The sequence below is a fragment of the Colobus angolensis genome, unplaced genomic scaffold (assembly GCF_000951035.1).
Source record: "Colobus angolensis palliatus isolate OR3802 unplaced genomic scaffold, Cang.pa_1.0 Scaffold88, whole genome shotgun sequence".
Lineage (NCBI taxonomy): Eukaryota > Metazoa > Chordata > Mammalia > Primates > Cercopithecidae > Colobus > Colobus angolensis.
In genome coordinates this window covers 6,036,698-6,060,721 of record NW_012122709.1, presented here as the reverse complement: position 1 = coordinate 6,060,721, position 24,024 = coordinate 6,036,698, and the positions used below count along the sequence as shown (strand labels likewise).

The window sequence follows — 24,024 nt, the reverse complement described above, 5'->3', positions numbered from 1 at the left end:
TTCCGAGACTCAGAGCAGGCTTCAGGGACAGAGAGGAGCCGCAAGAGGGCGCTAGTCCCTTCAGCTTGTGGTTTGACACAAATTTCATCTTTGCTTCCTGCACACATCTCTTTGTTCCGCCTGTGGACTGATTTGTAGTGCAGTTTGCCCTGCTTAACACGTGAGTCAAGATATTGTAGATTCTGCCAAAGAATCAACAACATAAAGAAATATACCTCTCGGTTTGGGTATCTCTCAACAAAACCTTCTACTGCTTCTCAGCCAGCCATGCTGTCTGCTTCCTGCTCAGGACTTGTGATCTTGTTGATAATCAGTGAGTAATGTTTACTCAGAACTTCTGAGATGTTCTATTCCTTAACTTTAGGATGACCTTTAACCCCTTCCAAACTGGAGACCATACTGTCTATTGCCAGTATAATAAAGTCTTTCCTTTTTTTAGGAAGGACCAATGGAGACTCAGTGACCCAGACAGAAGGTCCAGTTACCCTCCCTGAGAGGGCAGCTCTGACATTAAACTGCACTTATCAGACCAGCTATTCAGCTTTTATGTTCTGGTATGTCCAGTATCTAAACAAAGAGCCTGAGCTCCTCCTGAAAAGTTCAGAAAACCAGGAGACGGACAGCAGAGGTTTTCAGGCCAGTCATGTCAAGAGTGATAGTTCCTTCCATCTGAAGAAACCCTCAGTGCAGCTGTCGGACTCTGCCGTGTACTACTGCGTTCTGAGAGACACAGTGGGAGGGACTGCAGCGAGAGCCCAGCATAAACCCTGGGGGCCACAGGTGGGGCCTGGGTGTGAGCCGCTTTGGGAGGGGGCATTATTTTCTATCTCCAGGGTTCTACGCTGGAGCCTTCCTCCATGTAATTCCAGCTCTGATTCTTTGGTGCCAAGAAGCCATGGAGATTTTACATTACACCACACAGAGGAATTAGGGGAGGAACAGTCTAAAGCAGAACCTAAGCTCTGTGTTCTAGAAATGCTTCTGTCCTCAGTCCAGACGTCTCTTCTTCCCCTCAGACGGCATACATTCCTGAGAAGTGACATTAACTTTGCTATGTGACAGTTCAGTTGGTCTATGCTGAAATACTTCATAACCTGTTAATAAAAACTCTAAGGGAAAACAGTTCATGGACTAATGATCACCTTGAGTCTACTCCCTTGTGTTTACAATTGAGACCAAGGTTGTTGGTCTTGCTGAGTTTCACCTGCAGAAACTCCATCTCCAGGGACTGCGGCATTTGTCCTCTCTTCCCTTGACTTTTCCTTCTCTTGTGGTTGCTTAGAAATTCCGCTACCTCAGTAAGTTCTATGAGGAGAGTGTGCTGATGAGAGGCTTTCCTTGTGTTATCAGCACTGTGGTTTCAGAGCAGCCCGGTCAGTAAAGGCTGCATCCATGGCATGTCTTGCCCACACTGTTTACACTGCTCCACACTGATCTTCCTGTTGGCCGGGCAGCTGTTTGTCGTAACACTAAATCATGACCTGGATTTTTGACTTGAGGATCTGTATTACGAGAAATTCTGGATTTGGGACATTACTTTAACTTGGTAACTAACATTTTTATCATTCCATTTATGCCCATGATCCTTCTAAATTGCATCAAATTTAGCAGCCAAGAAAGACTGTTTATAAAAAAGAAGTAAATGAACATGGAGTTTTGTTCACTGGGACCCCAAATGGAGAAAATAATCTCATATTTCTCTACATCAAAGAGCATAAAACAGAAATGTGGGCCCCTCACCGAAACTCTCAGGGATGTAGCTCACCACAAGAAATTTTTCCTGATATTCAGAGTTCTGTGAGACTTGTTTGTCCTTTTTCTATCCTGCATGATCCTGTGAGTTTTGCATATAAAAAGGTACAGGTTTTGCAGAGCCCAAAGATTTTTCTTTGATTTCTGGGGCGCTCTTTAAGAAAAAGAAAATTAAATTATAAATTTAAGTTTCTAGGTTCTGGGGTAGAAAGGGGCTCTAAAATCAAAGCCTAATATACTTCATGGTAAATCTGCATTTGGGGTTCCATAGAGATCATCTTCTTTAAGACTGAAGTATCATAATAGTCTTAGCTTATCCTGATACTGGGAGGTTCCCTAACCCCCAGTCCTCTTTTCCACGGCAGCATTAGAATCACTTTAGCTATCATTAATATGAGTATTTTCACTTCTATCATTAAAAAAAAACAGCTTTATTGAGATACAATTCGCATACCTTAAACTTCATCCTTTTAAGTCTGCAATTCAGTGGTTTTAGTATATTCACAGTTATCAATCATTATTGTGATCTAATTCCAGATTATCTTCACCACCTCACAAAGAAAATGTGTGCCCACTAGCACTCACGCCCATTTTTTTCTTACCCTAGCCATAAATCAAATAAAATATATTTTTAATGAAGAATACTAACACAAAACTTTGATGAACCCAGTCTTATTGTAAATATAGGACCTCTTATGAACCTGTATCTAAGGGGTGAAACATAAGTCCTAATATTTAACACTGCAAAGAGTTTAATGACTGTGATGCAAGGGACAAAAGCCAGTGGAGATTGAACTCTGCTGGTATTTTAATAGGATTCCTATGATTTTTGGTAATGCTCTGGTTATAAATTATATATTTTTGGTATTTTTCCTATCCTAATCTCCACCACAATTAATGTGTGAGGATTGGAATAGCAGGGGCATTTTCAGTAGCACACATATTGAGTTATAACAGAAACTCCTGCATTTGAGCAGTGAATAGAATTTTTGGAATTTATTTTTATTTACACACACACACACACAAATATATGTGCAAATAAACATGTATGTATTTTTCTCTGCTGTTACTTGACATGGCAAACACTGAACAGATTTGGTGACTCAAAAGGTATGATGTAAAATCATTTATTAACAATAAACTATTTCTTACATAACCTTTACTGGATTCCATGACTGACAAAGTAGTAACAAAGATTGAGACTAAAAGTTTTGCTTTTCTGCTAGAAAGTGAAAACTCTGTGTGGTTAGTTTGCACTTTGATTCTATCTGAAGAAGAAGACACATGTAAGACTAAAAGGTGCATAATTGTATCATCCCATGTATTCACTATAGCTCATAATAAATTGTAAGTCTCACATTTTCCACCAAAGATGAATTAACTAACCATGATTCAATTTTACCACTGTATATTTACAGTCCAGTAAGTTATATTGAGACAAAATTGGTACTTAGGACAGTCTAGGAGCTTCCATCTATACAAGAAGCATGTAACATGGCACAGTCAAACTCGTCATATATCTGTTAACCATACTTCCTGTAAAAGGCAGAAGCCTCACACAGCCCAGTAACTTTGCTAGTACCTCTTGAGTGCAAGGTGGAGAATTAAGATCTGGATTTGAGACGGAGCACAGAACATTTCACTCAGGGGAAGAGCTATGAACATGCTGACTGCCAGCCTGCTGAGGGCAGTCATAACCTCCATCTGTATTGGTAAGCAGGATCACCAGCACAGAACTCAGACTCCTGTTAGCTCAGAAGGACGTGGAGGGAGGCAGATCTTTGTAGTCTAATGAGGCTTAGAAAGAAGGGGTAACGGGCAATGAAATCAGAGCACTAAGTTGTAAGCCACTTAATCCATTTTATCCCCAGTGTTGCAAATAAGGGATCAGTCTATTTTTCCTCTTTACTGCAGGATCCAGCATGGCTCAGAAGGTAACTCAAGCTCAGACTGCAATTTCTGTGGTGGAGAAGGAGGATGTGAATTTGGACTGTGTGTATGAAGCCCGTGGTTCTACTTATTACTTATTCTGGTACAAGCAACCACCAAGTGGAGAATTGGTTTTCCTTATTCGTCAGAACTCTTTTAATGAGCAAAATGAAATAAATGGTCGGTATTCTTCGAACTTCCAGAAATCCACCAGTTCCTTCAACCTCACCATCACAGCCTCACAAGTCGTGGACTCAGCAGTATACTTCTGTGCTCTGAATGAAGCCACAGTGAGATGGGTGTTGGTGGGAGCCCTACAAAAACCTCAACAAGAGATAGGGCTCTTGGGGAGAGACTCCGTCACAGACAGGAAGAAGCAAGTTGGGGCTGTGTCAGCACAGGTGGTTTGGCAAGGAAACCTGAGTTCAATTCATGTACAATGTCTAGATATATCATTTATTAGAAGCATGGGTGTCTTCCATTCTTTAGAATAGATTGAGACAGAATATATAGCACATATTTTTATATCATATATAGAATTATGCAACAAAAAGTGCAAAAACAAAATATATTAATCTCGTGTTGGTTTTATTGAGGGTGGGAAACTATCCAATTATCTTCAGACCAAATGGATGATTCCATTCATAAGCTGTTAAGTTTTCAGAATGATTCATACATTTATGCATTAATTATTATGTAGAATGCTTTAATCCAAGTGTAATAGAAATGCCTTCCATTGATTTTTTTAAATAATGGTATCATTACTAAATGAGGTAGAAAAATTAAATTTAGACTTCTTTCCATAATCATACCAGCAACCTCTTATACATCAGAATAGATGTGAAATGTTCCTCAAATTTCCTTTCTCTGGCTCCTCTCTTTTTGTGACATGATTATGATATTTTAAAAGTATCTAAGTATTTTGCTTTCATTTAGAGGCTGCCTGCGAAGAGAGATGTGTAAGGTGGGAATTGGTCCTAACCTATTGAATATCTTGCCTTCACCCTTTCCCCTTTGAGTTCTGGCCATTGAAGCCGAAAAGTGGTTAGGGCCGGAATTACAACTGCTATGGCAGCCAGAACCCGGATGGTGTGTCCAGTGTCTACTTCCTGTCTAAACATATATTTTCCTTGGATATTACAACAGGTGCTCAGGAACAGGGATTTTTATTTCTTTTGCTCCACACAAGTTTTTAGAAACCTGAGTTTTTAACATTAAAAGAAAACAGATATCACATTAAAAACTGGATTTCTAGCTTACCTATAAACATGGGAAGATTTGGGAAACACTCCACTCCCTGGGGTAGAGGTCAAACGTTCTCTTTGGACACACAATGGCTTTGATGTATATGTATTTTATTTTTAAAAGTGACAAAAATTTACCATCTATTTCACAGTATGAATTAATTTAAAAGTAAACATTTAAATTATTACAAGACATAAACTCATCTTCAAGACAAACAAATCTGAAATACCATCTCATGAAAACTATACCTGTTTTTCCCCCATGATTTCATGTACCATGGGTATATTCCAGCTTGAGAAACTTAAGTATAGTTTATTCCTAATTTAGGAGATATTTTTAGCTATAGTAAGCATTGGAGAAACATTAGTTAATAAGACAGACATGGTTCCTGCCTTTATGAAGGCCGTGTTCTAGGGGGCTATCTATATCCAGTATAGAATGGTAGGCAGAGGGAATTAAAGTTTTACACAAACAACCTATGTGACCTTGAGAAAGTTATAACTCTCCTGAACCTGTTCTCTCATTTGTAAAATGTAGAGATTTAATTAGGCAGTTCCAAAATTTTACTAGCCTCACAAGAGCACATAGTCCACTACCTTTTTGAGTTCCTAACACTTAGTAGCTGCCCTTCTTTTCTGTGAAAGGACAATTAGGTGTTATAGACATATCCATACTGTTCCACAGGTTGCATGATAATGTAACAGTAGTAACAAGAAGCCAAAGGAAGCAGGCAGAGAGGAGAATGGCTTGTGAAGTCACCTGCTTTCCATACACAGGAACTACTATTCTATGTAGCCAGGCAGTAGAAGAAGAGGGAGAGGAAAAGGAGGAGATGGAAGGAGAGGGAGAAAAGAAAGAAGGAAGAAGAGGAGAAGGAGGAAGGAGAGAGGAGGAGGGAAGAAAGAGCGACAAAGAAGGAAAGAACAAAGGAGGAAGAGAGAAGGAGGAAGGGACAGAACAGGTACTAATTCAAAAGTAAATATTTTTATTTGAATTTGAATTTATTGGTTTTTTTTCACAAGGCATTAGACACACTTTCTTTCCTCAGCATGAGAGAATGAGAAAAATTAGAAGATTCCCATTTGACAAGCATGAGGTCACACTGAACTTGGACTAGCTGGCTGAAACTCCAGAGGACACAGCTCCTCTTGTTAAGTTCTAAGGCAGGTTGAGAGACAGATTTTCTAGTAATTCTGGTTGTCCCTTGTAAAATTAATATAATTCATCTGTTCCTAAAGGAACTAAGAATTTTGTAACTGGGAAACATTTGTTCAATATTAGAGTTCTCTCTAGAGCTGAGTAGCAAATGGAAATGCTCGTAGGTGCCTAGTAGAATGAAATGAGTGTGGTTGTCCAAGTGTTTTAAAAAGGTACAGGCTTGATAATGTGTCACTAGGCACTGGGCCTTGGCATCAGCGGATAAACAAAAATGACGCAGTAAACCCTATTCTTCTCCTAAGTAGAGTGGGTGTCCTGAAAGGTTATCCAGAGATTGAAGCCTTGTTGTTTTTTCCTGAGTCCTATCTAAGTCAGGCTACAAGCTGTTAGATGTAGACAGGCCAATGCACAAGAGCTATAATACAGGAAGTCTCTTTATGAGCGGCTGGGGAGATGAAGCCATCACAGCCTGCAAGACAGCTGAGGCTTATTCCAGCCTCTGTGAATACAGTCAATGATAATGACCACTAGGCTTCAGCCGCTGCTACTTCCTAATGATCCTCATCAGGGAACCTCTTCAGGTGTTCCCTGAAATTAGTCACCCTCATATCCCACATCTCAGAGCCTCCAATCTTGCATACGATGGATGTCTTCACTGCAGAATTGTTCCAGTATCCCTGGGCTAGAGTTTGACTGAGTTCAGATAAAGTGTATCACACACAGAGAGAGCTGGTTAAGCTAATGAGCTGTACAGGGTCCTTAATCACTTGACTTAGGCAACTTCTGTTCTGGACCTGATCCACTGTCGTAAGCTTTTATTTATTTATTTAAAGAATGAAAGCAAATATTAGGGACATACTATGTGTGATACAAAGAATCTCTGAACCTTAACTTTTATCCCTCTTTATTACATGTAGTAGTTGCCTTCTGTCTGACTCCAAGTACAACCTGCTTATCACCTACATCCTTTGTGTGTTTGCCCTCATTTTCATCTTCTAACAGACAATAAGATACAGGTTCAACAGCTCGGTGCTGCTTCAACCCCAAATGGTAGCATTAGGAACCTTTCCACCTGATTTCATAACTGAAATTTCCTTTTCTTTGGATACCCTTGGGAGTGAACAGTAAATTGTCAAATGTGTACTCTCCCAGAAGTAGAGTGGAGTTCTTAATGTTTCACACCATCGTTATTCCACAACCTCCAGTGTCTTTCAGAATTTCCAAACAGGGGGAAAAAATTAGGTGGACTTGAAATAGTAACTCAGTCCAATAGACTTCCCACAGAAGTGAAAAATAACTTTGTTTTCTGTTCACTGTATTAAACAAAAAACTGCCCTCTAGATCCCATCGCCAATTTGTAGTAAGTACAAAGGACAGCAGAACATATTAAACCCATCACAAGTATACGGTAAGCAAAATTTATAGTATGAAAAACTCTGCAAGACAAACAGCTTGGGTCTTTTTTTTTCTTCCCACAAACTACATAGAATGAGTGAGGGGATCTATGGATTAAAAGAGACTTTAAAAAACATATCAGCCAGAACTGTGGCTTTCCCAGTGCCCCATGCTCACACCATATAGAAGTGCAAGCAGACGAAACTCCAGCATGCCAGCTTGGAGGGGGACCAGGGCGAGCAGCAACTGAATCCAGAGTTTACAGATGCAGCCTGAATGGCACCAGTGGTGGGGGCCTGGGGTGCTCCCATGGATCACCAAGGGAACGATGATGAAGCAAATAAGGACAAAGCCACATGGTAAAATGGCTTCATCGGGAGGAACTGGACACCTGTGAGAAATACTGTGCAGTTCTTTAGCATCTCTGAGTTCTTAGAACATAAGAAAAATTGTACTAAAAATCCCCCTGTCCTCATCAGGAATGACAGTGAGAGGCCATGACAGCTCTCTGGAGCCAGACTGAGCCACCAGCCACCCAGTCCAAGCAATAAAGATGGCCAGAAGGAGAACAGTGGCAGCTTAGGGGACATGAAAGAGAAGCTGGGTGTGGAGTCTGTGGTGCACTTACAGAGATGGCCCTGCCACCCACACCTAAGGACATAAGCTATTTACCCACAGGCAAAGTAGCCAACACTAAGGTGCCCATGCAAGCTCTCTGGGACACCAAGTTGGCAGTGAATCAGTGGAGTGCAGGTGCACTGCCAGCCTGTGCCCAGCACCAACAGCATCCCATGGGTCCTGGAGCAGATCTTGCATCTGCAACAGCAGCTATAGCAGATCCAGCTCACTGAGAAGATCTACACTGAGATGAACATGTGAGCCTCCCATGTCCTCCACTGTGGCAGGGCAGGGGCTGACACCCTGAAGACTTTGGGCATGTCCAGCAAGTTTCTACAGCTGTGGTTTTGCTCAGCCAGAAGGCTGGAAACCAAGGTCTGTCTCTGGATGCCTTGAAACAAGCCAAGATACCATAGCACGCCAGCATCCCTTCTACCTTCACCACTCTGCCCCAGGACTGATGCCATTTGCTCTGAAGCCAGATGGGAAAAGGGTACTCTCTTCCCTTTCGCTGTTTGGGAAAACATCGTGTCTCCCATACTGAGTGCTTTGCTCCCTCAGGCTCTGGGCTTGGTGCTCTTCCAGGGTCCTTTCTCCACTATGGCATTAGACCCCTCCAAGAAAGGGAAAGGAAAGCTACAGAACATCTCCAAGCACAAGTGTAAGTACTCTAGCAAGGTTTTGAGGACTGATAGCTTCTCGTAGATCCACCTCTGCTCCAGCACTGGAGAGAGACCCTTCATGTGCTCTGTCTGTAGTCATCGCTTCACCACCAAGGGTAACCTCAGGGTACACGTTCACAAACATCTCCAAGAGAAGGTGAACCCTCAACTGTTTTCTGAGTTCCAGGACAAAATGGCAACAGGCAATGGCAACCCATATGCACTCTGTACCTGCCCCCATCGATGAATCAAGTCTCTAGACAGCAAACTTGTCTTTGTAACTTCCTCTCTAAGGCTACCTCAGAATCTCTCTTCAAAGACTAACCCCAAGAACCTCATGGATTGCCTGTTGCCCAATGACCTGCATCCTAGTCCTTCTGCAGAAAGTGAGGGCAGGCTTACCCTCCCTGAGGTATGGACAGACAATAATTCACCAAGGATTGGTGGCTTCTTGGTGAGTGGGACCCCCAGCCAGGACCAGAGATGCTAAAATTACTGTAGCTCTTTGAGAACATCCACAAGGCCACCACTGGCTTCATTGTCTACTGATTCCTAAGCGCTCTCAAAATATATTACTGCACAGGCACCCACACACCAGGGAGTGACCATTCCAGTATAAGATTTGTGGCTGAGCTTTTTCTACCCAAAGGCAACTTGCAGACGCACCTTGGGGTTCACTGAACCAACACACCCATAAAGAGGCAGCATTCATGCCCCATCTGCCAGAGTTACCAATGCTGTGATATTGCAGCAGCATATTCGGATGCACATGGGCAGTCAGATTCCAAATATTCCCTTGCCAGAGGATCCCTGTGACCTTATGGTCCCGATCCAATGACAGTCAGTGAGGATGGCAGTACAAGTGCCATCTGCTGTGATGATGTCCTCAAAAGCACTGATGTAGAAGTCAGCTCCCAGGAGGGCCCAAGCAGCTCCTCAAAGATCCCTGTACCTCTTTCCACAATGACTTCCTTGGATGCCCCAGCTGGGGGGATTGGGTGCTATCCCTTTTGGCTTGCAGTGTCAGAGCAGCCGAAAAATGGTTCAGTGGAGAGCAATGTCTTGACCAACAACTCATCCTCACTGAAACGAGACCAGAAGTGTGAGAGCTGAAGTTCAGACACCATGGAAACCAGGTCCTTCCAAGCACTCTCTCTGGCCAATAGTGAGGCACAAATCATCAAGTCAATGTCTTGTGATGCTGGGGGCAAATCAGAGAGCTTTGAGAACAGATGCAGAGATGGAAGGTTGGAGCAATCTCCCTTCAACTTTATCTGAGCCCAGCCAACATACATCAAACTTGAAGTTCCAGGTATATTTGTAGGACCCTCAATCTTGTCTCCATTGATGACCCCTTTGTTAGATGCCCAGCTACACTGTCAGGTCAAGCAACACGGCTGCACCCAGTGTGGGAAGAACTTCTCATCCACTAGTGTTTTCAGACTCATGGACAGACTCACACCAGAGAGAAGCCTTTTGCATGCAACATTTGTGGGACAGTTTCCACCACCAAAGGCAACTTGAGGGTCTACTATATGACACACGGGGTGAACAATAACTCAGCACACCATGGGAGGAAGCTGGTCCTGAAGAACACCATGGCTCTGTTAGGCACAAAATGAAAAAGAGTCTCAAAAATGTTTCCTAAGGAAATCCCAGTCCCTTTGGTGAATGTGGACCCTGTTGTAAGGAACCACTATACCCCCACACTTGATGGTGGTCTGGTAGTGAAAACCAGTGAGCAATTTTGTGATCCAGAGTAGCTGTATTCCTACCTTCCTGGTTTCCTTGGGGGCTGTCTCAATCATGAATAACACCACCATCTGCAAGATGATGGCTCCCAATCAGGAGTCAGTGTGGATGTGGAAAAACCAGGTGCAATTGACAGCATTCCCAAACACCAGTTCCCTCACTTCCTGGAAGAAAACAAGGTTGCAGTCTTCTTTTTTTTCTTTCATTTTCTTTTGTCTTTTTCTTTTTCTTTTAATTTTTTTTTTTTAGCTTAGCTTAACTTGCATAGAAGGATAAATACAGACAGAGTTAAATCTCCAGAATCTGCTTTTTTTTTTTTTTTTTTTTTTTTTTAGTAAAAACCCATCTCTTGTTTTCCTTCTTTTTTATTTTTATTTTTTTTTGAGGTGGAGTCTTGCTCTGGAGGCTGGAGTGCAGTGGCACGATCTCAGTTCACTGCAATCTCCTCCTCCCAGGTTCAAGCAATTCTCCTGCCTCAGCCTCCCGAGTAGCTGGGAGTATAGGCATGTGCCACTGCATGCAGCTAATTTTTGTAATTTTAGTAGAGATGGGGTTTCATCATGTTGGCCAGGCTGGTCTCAAACTCCTGGCCTCGTGATCTGCCTGCCTTGGCCTCCCAAAGTGCTGGGATTACAGCATGAGCTTCCTGCGCCTGGCCTTCTTTTTCTTAAAGGTATGCAAATAATGTTTACGAAGGTTGTGACCACCACCTCAAGCACGACTGAAATGAAAATGAAAAAAATTATACCCAAACAAATATACACTAGAATTTTTTTTTTTTTTTGAAAGCAGCAGGTCTTTCAAAGTAGCCTTGTTACTTGTGACAAACTGTATACATAGAACTTCCGTACAACCTAGGGTGACTTTTTCTAAGACAATTATCTATTTCAAGGTGGAACCCTTGGAACTTATTGAACCACAATGGAAGACACACTACTTAGCCTAATTGAGGCAAAGGGTACTGGTAACTGTATGCAGGTAAACAGACAAGATCTGTCATCTATTTAGGAAACTGTTTTATATTCCCCCAACCCTGTTCACATCTTTTTTTAAATTTTTAATATACTCTAAAAAGAACAAAAAATTAAGGTTGTACAATTATAAAATTGCTTCAACCTTAGAACCTTAAGTAGGATTCTCTCAGATGGACTTATGTTAGTGCTTAGGGATTCATTGTGTGTGTTGCTGCTTATTCAAATGCAGTTCAGTCAGAGCCATAAGAGTGCCAATGTCTTCTTCATACTTCCCAAATGCATTTTTCTTCCCGAACCTCAGGTGGGCACCTGAACGGGGAATCTCAGGTGACCTAATTTAGTTTGCCAGTGCCTACCCTATTGAAAAACTGGATTTTCATTCTTAAGTAGAAACTCATGGAAGGGTGTGTTTCCTGCCATAGGTTTACATACTATTTTTTTTGTTTTGTTTTTTTGGTACAACTTAGGAAAATTATTTTTTCTTGAGGATTTTATGAAGGCTATGAAGTTGGAACAGGTGAGTCCTGGATAGGAAAGCTTTTAATTTATCTACTTTATTTATCTGTTTATTAGCCGTAGTCCCTATTTTCCTATTTTAAGACCGCTGAAGAATTCCCAGGTTCTGTCTTAAACCTAAAAGTCAATGTATTGGTGGAAAGAGATGGATGTTCAAGGTGTTTTGTGATTCCTTTATGTGTAATCTGCTTTTGTATATGTAATAATATTGAGCAAATGAAATATCTCTGTAATGGTTTAACAAAAAAAGGAGAAAGAAAAACCCTAACTTCTGGGAGAAGTCTGTCTCCTGTATGTGGAAGGCCCTGATTGAAATGTAGATGGAGACTGTTAGCTAATGTTTTGCCTGTTGGTTATTGCACCTGATTTTAGGCTTTCCCCTGACCATCCCCCCCCCTTTTTTTTTTTTTTTTTGGAATTTGTGCCTTTTCTTCTGGCATTGTAAGTGAACACAATAATGGTATCTGTTTATACTGTGAAGTGGATATTGTTACAGAGAACACACCAGTGACTTTTTCACTGTTGAGCTAATAATGCCTTGTGAATGTATGATCTTTGGAGAAACTCCTGTAGCTGTGCTGCTGCTGTTATCTGTTGGAAAATAAATTTTGAATGTTTTCTCTTTGGAAAACATGTCCACAAATCACAATATGTGACTCTTAGGTGAATTCTGAATCAGACAAGCTGTAAAATAATTGAAAATGTGAACACATTTACTAATTTGATTGTGTTTTTAAAAAGTCAGAATTTAGTGATAGTACTAAAATAAGCAAAAGCAAAATAATATGATATTTTAAAAATGTATGAATGGGTTTAAAAAAATAATTGAATGGCTAAATGTAATTGGGGCATAAATAAAACAAGATTGACCAAGAATCAATATTTGATGAACATGGGTGATGGGTACATGGAGTTTCATTGTTCCATACTGTATACTTTTCTATATATTTGAGAAATTTTCTTTAATACAATTAAAAATAGAAATTGGCTAGATTCAAATCCTGTCAGCTCCAGTGCAGCATGACTTTTGATTCTTTAGCCTATTGATGTCTCAATTTCCTCATCGATTAAATGGTGATAATAGAATCTACCTCGTGAAGTCGAGTTGAGAATTAAAATTATACATATTTACATTACACCTATATGTTTAAATTTAACTATACATGATTTTATACAGACACAGTTTTCACACGGTGCCTAGCATGGCATGTCGACACAGTAGAGATTCAATTTGTGACAGCCAATGTTAATGGAAAGGGTGGAATTTGTTCAGGACCTAAATCAGATTTTCAATCTCGTGCTAGTTTCAAAACACCACACTGCTCCTTGACGCATTTTTCAAAGGAAAGAGCCAAAACTTATTGATAAGACAATGACATCTTGGCTCTGCTTGAAAATCACCCCAACAGGGCCCTATATCCCTATTTGCAGCTCTGGTAAATATCCCCATTTGTAACTGCTCCCCCACCAGTACCCACCCTGCTGATAGGGCCCAGGCCCTCAGTACCCACCCTGCTGATAGGCCCCAGGCCCTCAGTACCCACCCTGCTGATAGGCCCCAGGCCCTGTCAGAGAAGCAGCACATGAGGGATGTTTAACATAAAAGTGTTTTCAGGGGGCAGGTAGGGCTGCTTTAATTGCCCTAACTAGGTAATTTAAGGTACATTTTCTCATATTTGCCAACAGACCAAAGAAGAAATGCTCTAAGATGTAATCAATACTCACATCAGCCTTCAAACCAATTTGGTTTCAGTCTTTCACAATATTGAAATAAACAACCCAGTGAAGTCCCACACATCAAGATAAAAGCTAACAAAGAAATGACATTTTTCCCTTGAGCAAATATACACCTAAAAGATGACTCGTGAAGCAATAAATACAGGTTATGGAGATTTTCCTCTCTTACTCTAAGAGTACATACACACTTTTAAAATGTACTTGAAATATTACTGATTGCTGAATTAATATATTTTGTAAGATGAGGTAATTATTGACAAAGAAGATATTCTCATCCTGTATTCAGTTTAAATGCAAGCTCTCATACAAAAGAGATTTATAACCTGCTCCAGGAAGCTAGGAGAAGGTTTCATCCACCAGCAAAGTGCAGACACCTCCTCACTCTTCTGCTTGTTAACAGTAATATGGATGCCACTGTGTCTGGACACGGATCTGTGTCTCTGCTTAAATTGTCCCCATTGCACAGAATGTCCTTTCTCCATCTCCCCAGGCTAAACTTCTGTCTCAACCTCCTGTGACTGTACTTTCAGAAAGGAAAGTGCAGAACACAGTAGGTGAGAAAAGACATCTGTTTTGCTGATTGATAGTCTAGAAGATGTGGCCTAGACGTTGAATATTGTCATTTCATAATTTATAAGAACAACTATTAAAATGCAGAGTGGTCCTGGATAACGTATAGTCACCATTCTTACCTTACAAGACACAGCTGTCCTGATGCAAAGATACAACATGTGTAATCTTTCCTTCTCTAAACTTCTCAATCACTCTTTAACCTTTGTTCCTACTTACCACTTGATATGTTGCATTATGGTTCTGAAAATTCATATCTATAGCTATACTATGATCAGAATGGCTAAAGTGAAAAAGACTACACTAAATGTTGACAAGAACATAGAGCAACAGAAATTCACACATTTGGTTGGAAGGAATGTCAACTGGTACAATTTCAAAAAACATTTGGCAATATTTACTACAGCTGAACATGTGCATTCCCTGCGATGCAGAAATTCCATTTCTAACTATATGCCCAATAAAAAGTTACATATATTCATTTGTAAAACATGTACAAGAATAAGAACATGTATTACATCAGTGATTATTCTAAAAATGGAAAACAACGCAGATGCACATCAGCAGTTTCAAAGACAAATAAATTATGATAATGAAATACTACCCAGCAATGAGAATGAATAAATTTGCCATATGCTCAAGGCAGATTGAATCACACAAATATTACTAAGTGAAAAATGAAAGCAAAAGAAATTTTTAAAAAAGGCGAGACTAAGCTATGAAGTTGTAAGTCAGGAGAGTGAAGACAGGAGCTATCTTTATAAGGAGATAGTGACTTGAAAAGAGTACAAGCGAGGCTTCTGGATGTTGGCAACGCTGTTTCTCAATTTGGGTGCTGGTTACATAGGCGATTTCACTTTGTGAAAATTCACCAAGTTCTACATTTAAGTTTTGTGCACTTTACTGAATCTGTATTATACTTTTAAAGTTTTTAAAAGAAATCTTATCCATCCCATTGCCTACATTTTGAGAACATAATTCTTATTCAATCCATCTTCATAGCCCCACTGCCCTTCACATTAGCCTTCATTTAAAAGAGGCTTCATAATTGTTTTTTCAATAAAGAACTGAGCTACATGTTTAAAAAGATGCTGTGGTCCCAGGTCCTAGGATCTAGTGTGTTATTAGATGGACTTGAACTTTCCTGTGTAGCTTACTAATTACTGCTCTAGGTTTAGATCTTCGGTATTGACATGGTTTTTCTCTTTGTCTCTACTCAAATCTAATGGTGAATTGTAATTCCCAGTGTTGGAGGCGGGCTCTGGTGGGAGGTGACTGGATCATGGAGGTGGCTTCTAATGGTTTAGCACCACCCCCCTAGTGCTCTCTCATGATAGAATTCTCAAGAGATCTGGTTGTTTGAAGGTGTGTGGCACCTCCCCCTTTGCTCCCTCTCTCTGTCTTTCCTGCTGGGCATGTGAAAATGTACTTGCTTCTCCTTCACCTTCTGCCATGATTTTCTGAGTTTCCTGAGGCCTCACTAGTCATGCCTCCAGTATAGCCTACAGAACTGTGAGTCAATTAAACCTCTTTTCTTCATAACACCCAATCTCAAGTAGTTCTTTATAGCAGTGTGAGAATGGTCTAATACAAGCATGTTACACATGGTTTTCTGTGACAGGCTTTTAACTGGCCTCCCTCCTTCCAGCATTTCCTCCCCATAATCTGCTCCCATACCCTACAAATGACTTATTCTTTAAAGAAACACAGTATCAGTCACATCAGTCCTCTGTTTAAGAACCTTCTTTGACCATCCTTTGCCTATAGGAGTAAAGTTAATTAAAACTCATGGTGTAGCTTTCGATGGCCTCTACAGTAGTCACGAACTTTCTGCTTCATCAGATTAAGTCTAACTTGTGAATGAGGTTGGGAGACATTTACTGTCTTCCATTAACAGCTCTGCTCATAGTCCTTTACTCCCATTATTACACCTGTCTGAATGCTTACCATAATTGTTTCTCCCGATCCTAGAGGCTATCTCAGACCACTATTATCTTGTGAAGAATTTTCTGCTCACCCCAGCTCACAGTGATCTCTCCCTTCTGATAAATCACCCCAAAAATGTTTTAAATATATTTCAAAAAGACCTTTTTTTTCAAAAAAAAATGTTGAAATATAGTTTTATATATTTTATGTATGTTTTTAAAATATAGTTCACTTAATTTTACAGTGCACTTTCATAAGCACTATCTCATTCACTCTTTATAATAACATTGTGAACAAGGCAAAGCACAAAGAACTAATCTCATTTTGGAGATTAAAAACTGAGGTTCAGAGAAGTGAAGGGACCTAAGCCAGTGTGCTCAGCCAAGGCTAAAGCTCACTCTTCTCACCCAAGCTCTCTATACCCAATTACCTTTTTATGAGTATATACGTTATCTCCTCCCAAATACACATTTTTTTCTAAAGGTGCTTACACTTTTGTGTCTCTCACTATACCGGACAAGACACTTATGGGGCTATGTAGAGCTGGGTGATTTTATTTCAACATTGTTTCTAGCAAGCTCAAGGACTGACAAAGCTGTACCGCCTCTGCTCTATGGGACTTCTGTAGCAAAAACTGAATTGTAGAAGAAAACAATCACTGCATCTCCAAAAAAATCTGCTTTTGGAAGTAAGAAAGAGACAAGAAAAAGAGTCTTTCAAAGGTCGGGCGGCCTTAATTTTACCTTTATATCCTAGGCTCCATATTGAAAAGTTTCAAAGAAGGTTATAAGAGGTAATGACAGTAGGTTTCAAGAACTACAAATGAATCACAATGAAATAAGTTTCAAATTGATCAAATTCCAGAAACCACTACTCAAATAATTTAACTGGTAAGCAAAATGGAGAACTTTTTGATTTTGAAGCCCAGTTTAATAGAATTTAACTGTATTAATATAAAACTTAATTTTTTTATTCCAAAGGCTCTATTATACTAAATCTTTCTGGAAGCTAGCCACAGAACTAGTGTGATGAAATTGAAAGAATGGGGAACAGACTCGGTGGATGTCTGGACACCCCAAACTGAAGGTAAGTGCTACCTTCTATCCTAAGATTGTTGACTTCCACAAACTCAGGTGTTAGACACTGAAAGTTAAACATCTAGATATGAAGACTAAGAAAAGAAGAGGGAGATAGAAGGACCAAAACAAATCTGAACATTGTAAAGAAGGTATTCACACAGTCTTTATTTGCCTAGTGCTAAATACATCCAGTATCTGTTCCTAGTCTGACCCTTCATTCCAAATGCCTGTGCCTGGGCTAACGGGAGTAGAGACAGTGAATAGAATTTGCTTTACTATCTGCTCTTCACTCAAGTGAAAGCAATTTGAGGCAGGAATCGTGTTTTGTTTTGGTTTATGTGTTTTTTTGCAGAGCTTTACATGTGATGTACGTCTGAATTTCTGGAATGAGTACTTGAGCCTGGGGATTCCTGAGCATGCATAGTGATTTAAGAGCGGCTAGATGATCTGTCTAGCCAGAGAATCTTGTCAGCATGGTAACTGTACTCAAGACCATCATTTTACTAAGAATTGAAGTGTGTAGGCAATTTTAATTGGTGAGAAAATTCATTAGGATAAATATTTATTATTTGAAGATTTTTTTATGTTCACTTTATTTTTGCCATAGCTATTGTTATTATATTGACAGCACTTCCCATCAGAGCCTGTGTAAAAAAATACTATAGCGGTCCTCAGTAACACAGTCCCAATGCTTTAAAATGGTTTGTGTAAGCAGACAACTATGCTTTAACTTCTTACTATACTACAATCATACCTTACACAAAGTAAATCCAATCCTAGAGAAATTATGAGCTATGAATTCTGCTGGTCTTGTTTCATTAGCACAAATAATTTTAAAGGCACTAGACAAATAAGCCAACAGATGTCGAGCAACCAGAACCTTTAACTGAGATTCCTGAAATCCCTAATAAAACAAATACACAGAAGACAGTTATAATAAAATAAATGCCCCTGTAATGAAGAGAAGTATGTAGTAGTAAGCATCTAAACATGGCATTGTAAAAGAAACAAAAAGTAAAAAGATGGCATCTCAAAAGCCAAGTTACTAAAGTAAGGTTACCTATTTCTCATAAGGCTAAAGGTGTAAGACTGCTGTCATCCAAGTATGGTCCAGGGAGCCCTAGACAGACCTTTTAGGGAGTCTGGCATTCCAAAACACATTACTATCCTTTTTTACGTTCAGAGTCTCGCAGGCATATATGCAAGGTTTCCAGTCTACAAGATACGTGATAAGGTCATCACTCTGATGGTTAATGGAATATATTCCTACCTCTATCTCTATTCCACATAAACAAAACCTCTTTAGAGTCTTCTTGGAATCTCTCAGTAAAATTATAAAGGGATCCTGAGACCAACACGTTTGAGACCTGATGGTTTACAGACTACAAATTTAATTTATCACAATATGACTTTGAATAATATTTTACCATTTCACACACAGTGTAATAAATTTACAGCATTTCACCTCCATTCTTTGTGCTATTGCTGTCAACACATTTTTATTCTACATAAGTTAAAAGCCCTACAATGCAGTTTTATGGTTTTTCCTTAAAATATTATCTTTTAAAGTTTTTTTTTTAGCACTTTAAAGTTCTGTTCTGACTTACATTGTTTCTGATGAAAAGCTGGCTGTTATTCTTAGCTTTGACTCCCTGTACCTAAACTGTCTTTCTTCATCTTTCTACCCTGTCACCCCAACTGCTGTTGAAATTTTCCCTTTTATTACTGGTTTTTGAATTTTGATTACAATGAGGCTTGGGGTAATTTTCTCCATATTTCTTCTTTGTATCTATGAAAAATTTTCAGCCAGTATTTCTTTAAGTATCTTTCTTTCTCTCCCTCTCTTCCTCTGAGGCCTCAGTTATACCTATTTTAGACTATTTGATTTCGTAGAGTTCAGGAGCACTATTTCTTTTTTTAAAAATCTTTTTTCTTTGCTTCAGTTTAGATCATTTCTACTGCTTTTTCTTCAAGTTCTCTAAGCTTTTTTCCTGTGATTTCTAATCTGCTGTTAATCTTGTCCAACTTATTTTTCATTTTATTTATTTAATTGTTTTTTATTTCTACAAGTTCCACTTGGATCTTTTTATGTCTTCCATTTTTCTCCTCCTTATGTTTCTATATTTCTTTACATCCTTGAATTCATTTTTATTGTATATATGTAGTTTACACGCACTGTTTTAAAGTCCTTTTATAATAATTATATAATCTGCATCATTTTAAATTCTGTTTCTTTCTCCTGGTTATAGACTTTATTTTCCTCGTTCTTCACCTGCTTGATAATTTTGATTGGGTGCTAGATGTTATGTATTTTACATTGTTGGGTGCACAATGTTGTTATATTACTTTAAACACAATTGGACATTGTACTGATCATTAAAATAATTTGGGTATCATTTTGATTTTTTGAGACTTCTTTTAATTTTTATCTGAACAGCCTTTATTCTGGGACTAATTTAACTCACTGCTAATTTATCACCTTTCTGAGGATTCTAGTGCCTGTCCCATGCATTACAATATCTCTTGAATCTTGGATGCTAGTAGTACAAACTATGCTCAGCACTGTGTGAACTCTGGAAATTATTTGGCTTGTTGCTTCTCTTTGTCTGAGTTTCCTCTCATACATATACAGATCATCCAAAGACAAAGAGTGACCCCTCCAGAGCCAGAGTTATCTTCTGAATCTCTCTCTCCTCCTCTTTCTCTTTGTCTCTCTCTCTCTCTTTTTCTCTCTCCCCAAATTCCTCCTCTCTGGTACACTTATTCATACCTTCTAGATGCTTTAGGATCCCCAATCTCCTATTCTATTCCTCAATACAATGAGGCAGCTGTGCTGTTGTGGTTAATCCTCCCTGTGCTGTTGCCTAGAAACTGCCTCCAGGAAATAAGTGGAAGCAATGTTAGGACTCGCTTCATTTATTTCCATTATCTCTGTATTATCTGTAGTCCAAGGTCTGAAAATTTCCTTTATTTTGTCCAGCTTTTTAATTTGAAGATCAATTTCTGTAGCAGTGTACATTTATCAAGGAAACAAAAGTCAAAGTAATTTATTTGTGTTATATTTTACAGTTGTAGTGGTCCATGATAAATTGGTGAAAACACTGATTATTTATCACAGATTATTTGAAAAAAGCCACATCAGATAACGTTTCTAACATGCATTATCATGTTTATAAGATGGCATGCTAATTGTGTCTTGGAGGCATAATAGAACTGATTCAGATAAAGGAATAAAGGAGAGTAGAGAGGACTTTCTAGGCAGATGTTCTCTGTCCCATGAGAACTATAAAGACATGTGCAAGGAAGAGACCTCAGATTTTTCTACTTAAAAGTTGTGCCTGGAATTATTCAGGATTATTACCTGTACCCAAGGAGAAAATGATGCAAGTAATAATTGAACATTGCCCCAATTATTGCTGTGAATCTATAAAATATGAATGTTTAGTGCTTTCTTCTTAGAGACCTATTCCATTCTTCTTAGGTATCTACCTTCCCTTCAAGCTATTTCATTAAAAAGAGGGTCAAGGTTCTTTTTGGTTTTTGTTTTCTCCAAGATGGTGGACTGGAGGAATCGTCAACATGCCTCTCCCACTTGGGAAGACAAAATAGTGTGTAGAGACTCACACCGTGAACTTTCTTCCAAGAAGCAGCACAGGAACGTAACAAGAAAACTGAAAGAAACCACATACCCTTTAAAAGACACAGCAGGTAGGCTGGGCATGGTGGCTCATGCCTGTAATTCCCAGCACATTGGGAGTGGGAGGTCGAGGTGGGCGGATCACGAGGTCAAGAGATTGAGACCATCCTGGCCAACATGGTGAAACCCTATCTCTACCAGAAATACAAAACTTAGCTGGGCATGGTGGTGCGTGCCTGTAGTCCCAGATATACAGGAGGCTGAGGCAGGAGAATCGCTTGAACCTGGAAGGCGGAGCTTGCAGTGAGCTAGTGAGCTGAGATCACACCACTGCATTCCAACTTGGTGACAGAGCAAGACTCCATCTCAAAAAAAAAAAAAAAAAAAAAGCAGCAGCAGGTTGCAGCCTGCACTGTGAGCTACTTGAAAAACTGTAAGTCCCCAGAGTGTGAGAAGGTTTGAAACTGCTTCTGGGATGCTTCTGGGATATACATGCCCACTGGGGAACCTGGCAATCCAGGCTACAGGGAAAGCCTTAATCTAACCAAGCCATAGAGCTGATTTAGTGAGCTGCAGGGGATACACGAGAAGGAGCAGCCAGCATTGGGGTGTGCTTTGCATGCATTCCCAGTCTCCAGTGGGGACAGAGGGAAGCCATTTCTGATCCTCACAGGGGACCTCACAGATGTCTGCCAGCTAGCTCAGGCCATGGTTGAGAGAAGCTCCCAACTGAGATTTGCAAATATAATCTCAAGTGGGAATAAACCCCTTTGGCCCGAACTCAGGGACAAGCGGAAAGTGTACTATAACCATTAGGACAGGAGCTAAATGCCCCTGCTTCGCAGGTGGATCGGGGCAGGGGGCACGGCCTGAAAACCACAATTTCTGTCTCTGTGGGGAAGGCTTATGGACGGAGAAGCTATGAGTTCTGAGTGCAGACTGCTTGGAATCTAGCTAGCTGCTGATAGTGAAACACTGCAGGTGTGAGACCTGCCTTGCCAAGTGTGTGGGGGCTGAGGGAGGCTTACTGCTGCCTGCTACTCCCCACTCCCCATGTGGAAGAGTACACATGGGGAAGTGCCTTCTGTGCAACAGAGACAGCTCTGCTCCTCTGCTTATGCCAGCTTGTGCCTCTGCTTGTACCAGCACACAGAACATGGACTTCCCTAACCTAGCCCCACCTAGCTTTGCCACTCTACCAGCTCTGGTTGCTTAACACAAAGACTGAGTCTTTTGGGAGCTATCTCGCCCTTCCTGTTGCTTGACACAACAGAGTACCTCCCCCGGTAGCATAATGCAAGCACAGATCCCACCATTATTACCACAGTTGGTGCTCCTTTGCAAGCACTATCTCCTGGCTGGAGGCCAACCAATGCAGTCCTTTACAGCATTTGTAGACAGAATAAAACAGCAACAAGAAAGAGGAAACTTGAGTGTGACCTCAACTATCACCATTGCCTGCAACATCCTGGCTAACCAGGAGGTCCTCAGCCTGTCCACATGATCAGTTCATTTACTAGTGTAACTGGCATTTGAGAAAGCCAACACGCTAAAGCTATTCATAACCAAGCAATCTCTCAGAGTCTAAGTCACTCTCCTGCCACTCCCATCAGAGCTGGTGCTGGTAGCCACTTCTGGGAGGCTTGAGAACAGGTCACATCACTAGATCACCTGCAGACATTCTGCAGCACCAGCCTGGAGGCATCAGTCCCACTGAGTGGCCAGATCCAGAGGAGCAGCAGCATTCACAGTAGTCTGGCTCTCAGGGACTCCTACTTCTAGGGGTAAAGGGAGTGCACCACATCAAGGGAGCACCTTGTGGGACAAAAGAATCCAGATGGCCGGTCTTGAGTCCCAGAATTTTCTGCTTTGGGGAAGTTTCTTTCAACGGGGGAACAGGTGCAGTGCTGGGCTCAGCAGGGAAAGCTTGTGGCTCAAACTCAACAGTCAGTCAGCCCTGGTGCTAGAGAAGCATCTTGAAAAATCGAATTCTGTTTCCCCCTCATCCACCACTGAAGACACAGCTGGAGCTTCTCCCATAGAAGCTCAGTGTGGGTGCATCTGTAGACAACCTTTCTGGAATACTTCAAGGTAATTGCATCCCCACGGGAAAAATGCCTTCCAAGTTCAGGCTTACGCAAGAGGGAGAGTCACAATCCCTGTCTACACGGAACATCAGCACTCTTGCAGGTGAAGAAGAGGTGCCTATATGATCTGTATAGCAGGAACACTGGGCCAGGAGTATGACTGGGAGGTGGATCACTTTCCTGCTGGACTGGCAGGGTAGCTCAGGTGGCTCTCTCCCTTCTCCTTGAAGAGGACTCAGTGCGTTTCACTGAGAGTTCCCCCAGCTGCTTCTGTCAAGGCTGGGACCTCTGCCCACCACTAAATATTGCATTTACCCATCTGCTTTAGCCACAGTTTTTTTGTTGTTGTTGTTGTTCCCCTTGGACATCTCTTACTGGTCTGAAGCCCGAACTATTCCACCCAGTGAATAAAATACTGGGGAAAAAAGTAAATAAATAAAAGGGTGCACGCCACTGGAGAATGAGACAAGCGTCTAGATATCTCTGCCATTCAAGCCCCACAGGAGACAATGAACCTGCTCACATACTGAAAACATTGTTACTACAACCAGCATCCAAGAAAGCTGTCATACAAAGACAGCTTTCATACAAAGACCAAGGAACTCATACAGAATCCATCTCTGAAAGCACCCAGAGCCAAACCAGATTACAATAAACTATAATCAAAGTCACATCCTCAAGATGGCAAAAAAGGAATAAAAACCCACAAATGAATAAAAAATAAATTAAAAAATAATTAGAAGAAATGGTTTATCCAAATACAAGAAGTGCAAAGAACCACTGGGAGATTAAACCATACACACAAAAATGTGACCCATGGTCAAAAGAGAAAACAGTTAATAAAACAAACCCAAAAAAGAGACTACCCAGGTGTTGGATTTATTGGACGTACTTTGAAATAAATATAATAAAATACCAATGGATTTAATAGAAATTGTAGACAATATGCATGCTGAGATATGTAAGTTTCAGAGAGAACAAATATAT

The 24,024-nt window shown here is 40.5% G+C and overlaps 3 gene segments (V, D, J or C); all 3 read left to right on the top strand.

Moving 5' to 3' along the window:
* The window catches only part of LOC105503813, a 908,479-nt gene that overhangs the window by 360,408 nt on the left and 524,047 nt on the right, over window positions 1-24,024 (top strand).
* Window positions 1-24,024, top strand: part of LOC105503812 — a 594,664-nt gene that overhangs the window by 82,015 nt on the left and 488,625 nt on the right.
* On the top strand, window positions 148-3,958 carry LOC105503804. The segment is given in 3 exon segments: window positions 148-313; window positions 440-780; window positions 3,667-3,958. Coding segments are annotated over 3 exon segments (411 nt in total).